At 34.7% G+C, this 12,813-nt stretch overlaps 1 protein-coding gene, 1 long non-coding RNA gene and 1 pseudogene across 3 annotated transcripts; 2 read left to right on the top strand and 1 right to left on the bottom strand.

The window, feature by feature from the left end:
• Window positions 1–366: 366 nt before the first annotated feature.
• On the top strand, window positions 367–1,104 carry LOC143529384 (uncharacterized). Its single transcript, XR_013134646.1, has 3 exons — window positions 367–425; window positions 827–908; window positions 1,033–1,104. It is a non-coding gene; the product is annotated as an uncharacterized LOC143529384 (long non-coding RNA).
• A 950-nt stretch (window positions 1,105–2,054) lies between these two features.
• On the bottom strand, window positions 2,055–2,989 carry LOC143529380 (uncharacterized). The gene is made up of 5 exons (XM_077025192.1): window positions 2,875–2,989; window positions 2,612–2,814; window positions 2,448–2,546; window positions 2,332–2,383; window positions 2,055–2,258 (listed from the first exon to the last, which is right to left on the bottom strand). Exons 1-5 carry the CDS (start codon window positions 2,987–2,989, stop codon window positions 2,110–2,112), a joined length of 618 nt encoding a protein of 205 aa, XP_076881307.1. The 3' UTR covers window positions 2,055–2,109.
• Window positions 2,990–5,662: 2,673 nt separating this feature from the next.
• Window positions 5,663–12,242, top strand: LOC143529379 (transmembrane 9 superfamily member 1-like; annotated as a pseudogene). The gene is made up of 8 exons (XR_013134645.1): window positions 5,663–5,824; window positions 8,853–8,940; window positions 9,032–9,118; window positions 9,274–9,602; window positions 10,007–10,141; window positions 10,219–10,821; window positions 11,579–11,859; window positions 11,960–12,242. The product of XR_013134645.1 is annotated as a transmembrane 9 superfamily member 1-like (transcript).
• The last annotated feature ends 571 nt before the right edge of the window (window positions 12,243–12,813 follow it).

Raw genomic sequence — 12,813 nt, 5'->3', positions numbered from 1 at the left:
GTTGGCCTGTTAACTTTGTTGGTTACTTCATTTGTTACATAACTAACAGTCTTGGCTAGCTATATTATCAGATTATATATAGAGTTCTTAACTGTTAATAGTTAGCAACAAAGATTATAATGAGATCTATCCCGAAAGATGTTAACTTTTTTGCACACTTTACATGGAGATCTTACACGGATTCATATTTATAATATATTTAAAAAGCTACTGTAGCAAAAAGTACATCTTCTCATATAGATTGTGCAATGCAGCATTATTTTGCCATGTGTCTTACACGTGGCTATCATTAGGGTTTGTGAAATGGTGAATTATTTTTCTTCGTTCGTCCTGTTTTCAACAAAAAAAAAACTCCTAATTAGTCCAAGTTTGTGATTTAACATTAGTAGCTAATTTCAATCATCACCGGAAACTTTATATCTCAGGTATACCCGACTATTTAGGCTATGGCTCCTTTTATCGCAGCTTTTTTTAGCTTATTAATCTTCTAATTGCATGCGTCTATCATGGGTTTTGTATAATCAGAACCTATTGAGCTAAATTTAAGTTAATGGAATGGTAATTTGATGTTTATTAGGTCTTGACAGTTCCCCTAAGGTTTTGGTTAGCTTAAAACACAGATTTAATATATGAGGTAAATCTGGTGACACAACAAAGTAGCAATGCTGTCATACACATTATAAAAGAAAACAAATATGAACACAAAAGAACAACCGAGCCTTTAGTACTCATTGGTTATGTATGTTTGTTGGTACTCATTTATAAGCTTAGTTTACCTATCGTTGAAGCCATATGCTGCCAGGAATAAGCTAATACGTTTTTGAAGTCGCATGTGTTTGCCGGTTGTTCACTTTTTGATGAAATCAAATAGCCCATGTCTTCATTTGTGCATTCTCCGTTTGCTCTAGGTTTGTACTCTGCATCTGTTCTTTGTTTCAGATTAGGTATCTAGGTATCGCTTATGTTCTATGTTTCAGATTGGGTCTCACATTTCCTTAATTGTTGCATTTATTTGAAATTTTCGATTTGCAGCTTTGGTTGGGCGTCTCGGATTCTTGATCTAGCTCTGTGTTACGCTTTATGATAGGTTACTTCTAAAATCAGGATATGTAAAGTGTGCTTTGTGTTTAATAATTTGCAAAAACACGGTTTCTTGGTTGAATGTGAAATGGATACACCTTTTTGAATCATGTACCGCCATAAGCTCAATGGAAACTCCTCTGTTATTATGCATTGCACCTGTGAAGGTCTGTTCGGTTTCATATACTGTCATTTGAATTTTATTTGGAATAGAATCTATAATAACTTAACCAAGTTGAACTTTTTTTTCAGTTCGAATATGAATATGCAAATTAAAGCAATCCAACTACAACGGTTCCTTTATCTTGTCTTTTGTTTTTGTGTTTGTAAGTTAATTAATTATAACCTTATTAATTTCCAAGTGTCTTCGCAGGTACATCCATTCAGCACTTCAGCAGCAAGATCTCAAACTAAATCAGTCCCATGTCATTTTAGTAATTATATGAAGAGTTGGGTAAATGTTCTCTTTTTTTATGTGCATTCGAACATGTATTGCGTTTAACTCGGATTGATGTTTGTTGTTCACCATTTTATGTTTTCATTCAAAACTTTGTCATGTTGACTTTATGTGCATTCGAACATGTATTGCGTTTAACTCGCTCAGTCGCAACACACGGGTTACTTTACCAAAGATATGGTTGTTCGAATTGAATAATCTTATCATCATGTCTAATACATACAACACGGGATTGACTTGGCTCGCTGCAACGCGCGGATACGATTACTAGTTCATATCATAAGGAAAGATTACACACAATTAATCTTTTTTCAGAGTATAGTGAACATGTTCATGCTACCTTCAAAATAGGTGATCCAAAAACATGTCAAATAACATATAAAAGTAGACATAACATTGAAAAGCAATAAGCATTCTCTTATAGGTTTCTTAATTTGATTCGTATTGTAGTTTGTTTATTTTAATACCACTTTCTACATTATACCTGCATGATAGTACTTGATTACAAGAATCAAGATGATGTGCTATTATAATACAACCGAAACTAAAAGTTAAGAATGTATCGGGTGCGGTTACATATCTACTTCAAAAAGCGGGGCCGGGGCCAGCTGCCTTAAACGTCTAAGGCGGCGTCTTCGTGAATAAAGGCCGACAAAGTACAAGCTGAATGAGAGGGCAATAGCAGAACAATCAAATAAGTCTATGGCATCAAGGTACCGCCCTGCACACAATCATATAAGTATAAACAGCAGCAATAGATCATTGTTGTTGTGAGAATGAAACAGCTTACTTACATCTGGGTAGAAAGTCAAAAGGACTAAGTGTATAAAGAGCACCAAGAAGCACCTGCAAACCACCAAATTGAAGTAACCATAAACAATTAATTAAGAAGTGATTAAGAAGTGCTTACTGCAACCAAACGCAGTCTGCTAAGGTAAGCAACAGGGCGATCAGGATCCATCATTGCTTGAATCAACCTCTTGACAAACAAGGGCAGTTGAAGAACTTGCTGTTAACAAATCACATGATTACTTAAAAAGTCACATAAAAAAAAAAAGAAAAAAAAAAACCTACGAGAATGAAGCCGCGGGGGCCACCAAGAAACAAGCAATTGTACTGGTTAACATTGTTGATAATGTGACGTATCCCTTGATCATGATGCTGGTGGTGATATAGAGTAGATTGAGGAGTCAGCTTTGTAATGGGCCTAGAACACATAGGGCAGTTGCAGGGCTTGAAGGCTGCAACATGATTCCAGTACTCAAGGATACAAGCGCCTGTACAAGTTTCCAAATGTTAGGAAGAAAGAAAAGGGAACTGGAAGTGAAGATACCGACCGCAGTACCAGTGGCCGCAAGGGCCTTGGAAAGGAGCGGAGAAGGAGCCGAAGCAGATAGGGCAACAGTCGTCTGCCGGAGGGGAAGGTGACTGTCTTCCGGATTCTTCTTCCATCTCAGCTTGGTTTTGTGTTAAGGTTTCAACCGACACAAGAAGAGTGAGTGAGACTTATCTATTTCTATTTCTTTTGTTTGGTACGATTCACGGCGGATCCTCAAAATGTCTACTTTGTCCCTCGATTCGATTCGATTCGATTCGATTCGATTCTTTCTGCCTGTTTCGTTTACGGACAAAATATCATACCATATTAAAACAACCACCCTACTTTTATCCGTTTCTTATTAAACTCAACAAATAATAATAAGGGTAAAGTTAATATTCAAATGACAACAAAAATGAGAAGGGTGAGAATGAATCTAACTCATTGATCTTAGATTTGAATGATGGAGATTAATTTAAGAAAATAAATTGATGAAAAAGACGTAAAGGTAATAACCCACGTTCGTTGAATTTCTTTTTTCACATGCAAAGCACATGTCAATTCTGTCACACCCCAAAAACCTTAATTTAACAGCGGAAGACTTAGTCAACTAATTTTGACGATGACAGATGCCGTTTAGCCATCAGTATTTAAGCACAATATATTAACATATAAGTTGGTCTTTAATTCATTACAAAATGTCATAAATACACGTGTCAAAGTACACGTTTTGTTTAAAATAGAAATCCAGCACTCAAGTATTTCACAATTGTTTTTCCCACATCATCCTCACGAAGCATTCGCTTTTCATTACCTAAAAACACGTTTAAAATAATTTTGTCAACACAAAAGTTGGTGAATTCTCAATTTAAAAACCATGATGTAACAGCTTTCGGCTTTTACATCAATTATTTCTTCATTTTAAACAATGGGAATATCATCAATAACTTTTGTATTTCACTTCACATTTATTTGATTGAAACAAAGGTTTTCTTTGTTTAATTATTCACATAAATACCACTTCGTCCATACGGACCAAAGTCAATGCATTACCTTGCCTTTACTTGGCCAAGGTCTACTTTTATTTTACACACAAAAGTTATTTAAATTTTCACACCGGTCATCGCTTTACCACGAGAGACCACATGGTCCCCCTTTCACTATAAAAGCGAAAGTGCATAAAATTCAACATTTTATTTAACAAGTGTGATAGTTATAAACTAGCTAAAAATATAACAAATGTATGACTCCCTTAAATCTATAATCAAAGCGTACAACAATCGAAATATTTATCACTTACCCCACTGGCACGACCGGTGATGATAGGGCGTCACCCCGATAGATCTATCAATATTTCTAGGCCTGTTTAACAATTAATGATTATAAGGCAGTGGAAAATGATCTCGATTTATGCCCCTCGGCAGCCCAACCATATCAGTTGAATTTAAAGTCATTCCAATACCACAGTTGTCAAAATAAAACACGTTTTGATCCAAACGTGTTTTCCCCCAAAACATTTATAAAATCATTTAATTACGTTAAAATAGTGGGGATTTATGAGAAACTCACCTTTGTCTCAGCACAATTAACACATACGAGATGATACACAACCAGTTGATGCAAGATCTTAACAACAGTCATCCAATGATAACTAGATTTCCTATGTTTAATACAAAATATATTAACACATAACACATACACAAGTAGCAACGTATCCTAACTTAACTCGTTTATCCTCACGTGTCTTATTTATCATAATTGTAATGATTAAATTACAAAGTTCTATCGTTTTAGAAAATCGTAACCGACCTGGATGTTTCAAATTATCATATAATTATAAACATAGTTCCAAACCATTTTTATATAAGCAATACATTTCTCGAAACTAAAAATGGATGTTATTTAATAAAAAGTATATATATTTATTGTAGAATTATAATACCCTTTTATTAACCGGTTATCTGAATAATTTATATGGTCCAAATATCGTATACATATATATATATATCATAAATTTATACGAAATTGTCCAAGTCTCGATTATGTCGTTTTTAACACTCGATGTTAGCTAACGGTTTTCTAATTAATTATGAACAATCTTTTCATTGTCCAAGTTCTTTCCGGTAACGATATTTATAATAATCTCTCGTTATATAACTTTTTCAACACTTAAAGATATAAAATATATACCTCCTCGCGTACAGTTCGAGTCTAGAAATCTGCTCAACACCCGCATGCAATGCGATCCGGATACACCAACGCGTTCGTTTTTGGGTCACGAACATTTTTCCGGTCTCGGATCGTCCGTACGACACCTCAAAACCTACATGCAACCCGTTTTAATAAACTATTTTCGTTATGAAATCTGACCAGTAACTTACAAAGTTTATAACTCACCATCCAGACATCTGATCATCGATTCCTTTGGTGGAATAAAATATATATGTGTTAGGAAGGTTCACCAAAAATTTCAACCCGATCCGACGGTTGGATCTTCGGGAATCTGCATTTCTTTAAAGCTACGTTTTCAATATCCGCCCAGCGAACTGAGTCCGAAAACGAGCCTATAAACCCAACTTAAACTTCTCCGATCCTCATCTCCACCATTCAAATTGATTATCTATGGGTTATGAACCCTTTGTAAACAAAATCAAGATGATCGGACCGTTAGATCTTCGGTTATGGAGTGATCTTTACAGACATGCAAAAGTTATACAATCTGTCCAGATTTTAAAATGCGTTTTTAACAAACTTAAGCTCAAAATTAGGACGATCGAAGCTTACCATCGTGTTCGGGACGTCGAAAAATGGTTCCGGGTAGAAGACGGGCTTCGGCCGCCACCGGACCACCGCGCCAGACCACCACCGGCCACCGGGCACCACCTCCAGACCGCCGCCGGCCTCCGGCCACCTTGCCGGAATTCTCTAACCTCTCTTTACCCTCTCTCTCTCTCTCTAATAATGCAGAAGTGTGATGTAAAATGAATGGAAGAGTGAGGGAAGCCCACTTATATAGGTGCGGTTTTAAACGAGTTTCACGATCGCGTTTCGGTCTCTCGCTTTCACGATCCCACTACTTTAAGTGGTGTTGTATTTTCTGAATACATTTCGTCAAAATATTTATCCCGTCCCCAACTTAAATTTGTCTCGTTAACTTATTATTTCTATTAATAAGTTATTATCGATCGTTTTCCGGTGTCGGTGTCGGTTCTGTGTTACTCCAAACTTATGGTCTCCATTCGATTTATTTTATCCACATAATAAACCTTAAAATATGACGACGGTATTAATTTTTGCAAACTTACCGGTATGGGTGCTTTAACGACCGTGTTCGAAAATACTAATTTGCATTTTCCCGCTTCGTTATAACTCAGAATTGAGTCACGTTTTCGCCTTCGGTCTCGATTTTCAATCCTCTACACTATTCAGTTGGATCCACCCATGGATATTTTCTCGAATATCGGGTTGAATATTCGCACGTTTAACCGAAAACATTCGTTTCTTCTAACTTATCACCAAAATTTCCTTATTCGGTTTGCCTTCTCACGTGCATTCCTTTATATATATGACCTTCATTCTTAGAATAAAATAATATTTTAACTTGTGGTCTTAATTTCTTACTTAACCCGGTCTAAACATGTCTTAATCTCGATTAAGGAATATAATAATACTTTTTATTTTAGCGGGTGTCACAAATTCCTCCCACCATTTTAAAACGTTCATAACTTTTTCATGCAACATTATTTTTTTTTTTAAATTTCACCATAATAACAAGCGTTTTTTTATCTTTAATATGAGTACCATATTGTTATATAAAAATAAAAAAAAATTAGTGGATTTTTTATATTGTGTTATTGGTTGTTTATTATGATTTTTAAGTGGGTTTTTCTATGCATTGTGTTATAGATTTTGGTCATTGTGTTATCAATTGATACTCATATTAAAGATAGCAATTAAAACAAAGATTACGTCATTGTGTCTTTTTGTTTGCCATTGTGTCTTTGTGTTCACCGTTTGTCTTTCTACTTGTTATTGTGTTTTACGTTTCAGGTCATTGTGTTATATGTATTCACCATTGTGTATTACGTTTAATGTAATTGTGTAATATGTATTCATCATTGTGTTTTATGTATTAGATAATTTATTGTTATTTTATCATTATATTTGCGTATTATTATTACACAATCATATTATTAGCATTTAAAAAAAACACAATAATGATTTGAAAGACACAATGACAAAAAAAAACACAATAACAAACAGAAAGACACAACGACGAAAAGACACAATAACGAAAAGACACAATGACGTAATTTTTTTTAATTTTTATATAACAAAGTCATACTCATATTAAAGATAAAAAAAACGCTTGTTATTATGGTGAAATTTTTAAAAAAAAATAATGTTGCATGAAAAAGTTATGGACATTTTAAAATAATGGGGGAATTGACATGTGACTTGCATGTGGAGAGAGAAAATATGTACTATTACTTTTATACCCTTTTACCTTTGGTCCCCACTTGACACATGTCAATCAACTATAGCTTCTCACACTTCTCATTTTAGTTGACTTTTGTAGAATAACTCAACCCATAATAATAATAATAATAATATAATCAAAATGCCCATTTTCATAATAGTAATAATAATAATAATATAATCAAAATGCCCATTTTCACGATCGACTTCAACCTTTTCTCCATTTGACTATGCTACCCTCAAAATGTCCACATGCTATATCATCGGAGCCGATCTTATTTGTTGTCGGACGACAATCTTTTAACCCAACCATTAATTGTCTTGTCACTTGTGTATCACATAGACTCGAATCGCCAGAAAATTTAACAGATGTATCGGTTTCTCATAGTTTCTGTTTGCCCATCGTATTTTCTGTTGGCCTCCCGAAGAAATTAAAACTCTAGCGCCCTCAGCGTTATATATGGTCGGATTTCCCTATCGAACCCGACAGTCTTCACAGATGGGACTAACAACAACTAAGAAATGGTGCAAGCTTTTGTGGTATTGGCACGTGGTGTGCTCTAAGTGGTTAAAAAAAATCGTCTGAAAACAAATAAGAAACAGTCCGACGGTATAGATAATGGACAGTTGAGGAATTGTAAAAGCCTATAAACAAAACTTTGATGAGGGCAAAGAAAATGGGCATTTTCAAAATTTTCGCTAAAAATAATCGTTTATTCTAATACGTTATAACAATTTACGTCGCTTACTTTAACGAGCGTTAAATTTTTATGTTAACTTCAGTCTATGCAATTATGCATTACATGTGACTTTGTGATAACGGTTTTTGTCATTTTTATTCTTAAAGTTACTATTTGTAGGATCGATAACCCGAATCTAAGATTTGTTAAATAACTCAAACATGTACAGAAGATTAATAAATAAAACCCTTGAATTGATATGGAATTAAAATAATCCAATAAGTCCCCCATTTTTTCTATAACCCTTAAAAATGTCTTTCTATTTATACTTTAGATTAATTACAATCAAGTCTCTAGTGTTTAAGTAACGAAAATGAAGCAAAGAAACCTAATCAAACGATAACTGATTGATGATAGAGAAATTCAAATTTGTACAATCAAAGGAGCATTTGTCCAGCGTTTGTTTTGTTTTGCACTAGACATTTTAACACTGCTGTTACATATGATTGGATTTTGTTGATAGTTAAATTACAAGTATTATTATTATTATATTATTTTGTAAGGGAAAAAATGAAAATAACAGAGTTGAGAAGGGCTGTAACGGTTCATTCGGCCGTACGTACACCTGACCTGAGCCATCGCCGATGTGGCCCACTCTCATTTGACATTTCATCGCTGGTCTTCGCTTCCGACTATGATCATAAGGCACCTCTACCTCTACGCGCATTTTCTTTCTTACTTTATCACGAAATCTAGCTCCACTTTATATGTTGCTCATGCTTATCCACAATTCAACTTCCTATCGTGTTAGAAGATTACATGCATAGCTCAATATTAGGGGGTGGATGATGCTGCTTTATTATCAAATGGTGGGATGGATTTATCATTAAACTTAAAACGATTACAACAAAGTGGCAGACAAACAGGCAATAAAGTATGCAGGTCTCCTTATCGTGTATGGTTGTTAGCTTGTTTACACTTATCCTTACTTGATGTGTATTTGCTTCTGTTCTGCAGAGAATATTATTGTAGAAAAGACTAGTGTTTTGTCAACTTCAACTCCAAGGTCTTGCACTTTAAGCAAGCTATTGACCATAACTATTGGTTTCAATTTTCCATTGGTATGCGTTGTTTTATGTGTTTTTCTGATATCATTTTTCTTGTCTTTGATGTACCGGTGAACACGGACTCAGATGATCTACCACTGTGGGCTATGGACTTATCAAACTCTTCATTTTAAGTTTTTTAATTAAAAGTAGGTTACTTATTGTCCTTTTTTACTGGTTTTGTTTGCGTGTTACATTCTGACAGGAATAGTGATAGTAAGCATATGCTGTTCACACATAAAAATATAACTGTAGAGCACAACAAAGATCAGCTGGTTTGAATATTCCAATTGTACAATCCCTATAATGGATGTCATCGTCACCTTGTTTTTACATTAGTGCTTTCTTTCTATTGCAGATCATTCATGTTGGAAGCTGGGAGAAAATTAGACTTGACATTTTCAGTGATATGGAGTGAAACTGACATCGCTTTTGGTCAACGTTTTGATATTTACCTGGACTGTCATTTTTTTGAGCATCAGGTGAACTTTTTTGGTATCAATTTCAATTTGGGTTATGCAATGTTATATCTCTAAAGGGTCAAATGCGTTAAACTAAGATTTAACCAACACAAAAACTGGTAAAATTGATCAAGCATGTCAAACAACTCAAAAGTCATCCGTGATGCATTCAATTGCATATTAACAAATAAGTTTAGATCTTTATTGTGATAATATGGTTTGGCAATCATGTTTAATACATAAATCTTTTAATAAATTTAAAAAGAACTAATTAAAATTAAATAGGTTCCCGGGCCAACCCAACCAGATTGATTTCAACCCTTAGTAACAGTTACCCCTTTGACCCTAATTTGGCACATTTCAATCCAACTGTGTATTCACTAATTGATATATGATTATAATGTCATTAATTGTTACTCATGCAGATTCATTGGTTCTCCATATTCAATTCATTTGTGATGGTTATCTTTCTTACTGGGCTGGTTTCAATGATCCTGATGAATACTCTTAGAAACAACTATGCCAACTACGCCCGTGAAGATGATGATCTTGAAATTCTGGTAAGACGTTTGGAAGTCACTATTTGTTAATTTTAGTTATCCGGTTAAGAATTATTGTATTACCTTTTCTTTTGCAGGAAAGAGATGTAAGTGAAGAATCTGGTTGGAAACTTGTTCATGGGGATGTTTTTCAACCACCTCGCAATATGGTGTTGCTATCAGCACTTGTTGGCACAGGTGCCCAAATGGCATTATTGATACTTCTTGTCATTTTGCTTAAAATTGTTTGAATGCTGTATGTCGGGTACGTAGTCACGTTAGTAAAGGTGGCATTTTCGACCCATTTTCTTGTGAATGAATCGATTTAGTAAAGGAGTCATTTTCGATCCCGCCTCACAGCTTCACCTTTCCCATTTTTATGCTTTGGGATCGGTTTTTCTCTTAACACGATTGCCATATTTTACGGGTCTCTAGCAACTATTCCATTCGGCACAATGGTGGCTGTGTTCGTAACATGGGCTTTCATATCTTTCCCTCTTGCTCTTCTCGGTACGGTTGTGGGACACAACTGGAGTGGGGCTCCAAATAACCCGTGTCATGTGAAAACAATTCCTCGCCCGATTCCCGAAAAGAAGTGGTATCTTACACCGTTCGTGGTTTCTATAATGGGAAGATTGCTACCTTTTGGTAGTATTTTTATTGAGACGTACTTTGTGTTCACATCCTTCTGGAATTACAAGGTAAAACATCTATGTTGTTAAATACACGCTTGTAAATGAACCCAACGAATACAAACAACTAACAAACGGGGTTTTCTTGTTCATGTTTGTTTGCTAAGAAAATGAGCAAGTTCGTGTTCGTTTGTTAACAGAATAAATGAATGGTTCACGAAAGTAGACGAACGCACATAACTGAACATGGATGAATGGACATTACTGCTAGAATTAGTTAAAGTAATGTGAAGAACCATGTGTTGGATCTAAAAGGTTGTTAAAACTTGACTAAGTTGTAATGGGCCCACAAAATGTTAAATAAATATATTAAGGACGAAAACGAACGAGCTTAAACAAATGTAAATTAATGAACATAAACAAACGAACAAGAACGAATATAAATGAAAGAACATAAACGAAAGAGACATGTCTTCATGTTCGTTCATTTATTAAATAAACGAGCTTCTTGGTGATTGGTTCACAAACTGTGCGCTGAACTTTTCACAGGCCTAGTAAAATTGTTGGTTTGCATTAAATTTCCTAAAATGATGATTCATGAATATAATACATTCATAACCACATATTTTCTAAAAAGAAAAGAAAGGTTTAGAGCGGTAGGTTCCAAGTTCCAAAACAGAATGGCCAGTCAAAATGAAACAGTCGTGTCGGTTTCAACGGTCTATGAACAATCCTAGTTGGATTCATCTATCAATTTACTTGAACTAGGTTAAATATGAATATTATACTCTCTGCTAATACTTGTTTTTATTGTTGAACGTGACAGGTGTACTATGTCTACGGGTTTATGCTCCTTGTTTTTCTCATTCATATTATTGTGATTGTTTGCGTGACGATTGTGGGAACTGAGAACGTATTTTCTGTTAAACGCGAAGAACTATTACTGGCAATGGACTTCATTCTTCTCTGCAGCCTCCACAGCGATCTATGTGTATTTATATTCAATATATTATTATCATGTCAAGACTAACATGTCGGGATTCATGCAAACCAGCTTCTATTTTGGATATACAGCCATGTTTTGTTTCGGGATAGGAATTCTCTGTGGTTAGTTTTATGTCTCTCTTTGTGTTCGACGTTTTGTTTCAAAGTTTAGCATTTTTACAACAACTATATTCTAATCAGGTTCTTGTTTTCTTATTTTCAGGAGCCGTTGGTCATTTAGGTTGTAATCTTTTTGTTAGAAGGATATATCGGAACATCAAATGCGATTAGAAGTCTTTTGCAGTGAATTTTTGGATCTTTTGTGACTTATGGATGTATCGAGCGGATGATGTGTTGATGAAAGATTAAAAAGAAGGGTAAATCACAAGGTCGGGTGAGCGGTTGATGCGTTGTAACTTGGTGAGGAATTGGCGAAGCTTGTTTAATTTCGTTTCCTTGTTTTTCATAGAATGTTGATGAAAGGAACTTTGCTTAATTTAGAGAAATGGAGAGAGCGCTTTGCTATCAAAATGCACTGTTTTCAAAGGGAACGTGGTTTTTTCATCGCAATCTTAACTGATTGCTTGAAAAAGTGGCTGATCCGCCGCTTGTACATCAATACACGAATTGCTCGGTTTGGACAAAAAGCCGACGTAAAAATTGGACCAGGTGTAGATTGTGTAAGTGAACCATTGAAAGCTTTGGTACTAGTTAGTTTGATTTTGGTATCTTGAGTTAAAAGCGTTAGTAATGGTTAAAAACAATCATAACTATCGTTTGAAGTCCAAAATTTATGAAAATGATAAGAGGTTCGCTTTAAGGGAATATTAAATGTAGAAAGTAAAAAGTATGATTTGTTTTAACATAAAATTTGAAGGATTTTATTCTACTAGATAATGAATTCAAAAGTTATAATTAATTATCATTCAAATATATTTTTAGATATTTTGGCTAATTTTTATCCATTACAACAAAAACCTATGGATATCATATCTTCTTCCTTGGGCAAATTATCCATCCCTTTGCGCTACAGGAAATCAGGGTTTGTATATTTTCTAGATTTTGTATCCGGGAAGG

Source organism: Bidens hawaiensis, unplaced genomic scaffold (assembly GCF_021521415.1).
Source record: "Bidens hawaiensis isolate Kalapana, Puna unplaced genomic scaffold, B.hawaiensis_p1.1 tig00008537_1, whole genome shotgun sequence".
Taxonomy (NCBI): Eukaryota; Viridiplantae; Streptophyta; class Magnoliopsida; order Asterales; family Asteraceae; genus Bidens; species Bidens hawaiensis.
This window is presented reverse-complemented; position numbering and strand designations above follow the sequence as displayed.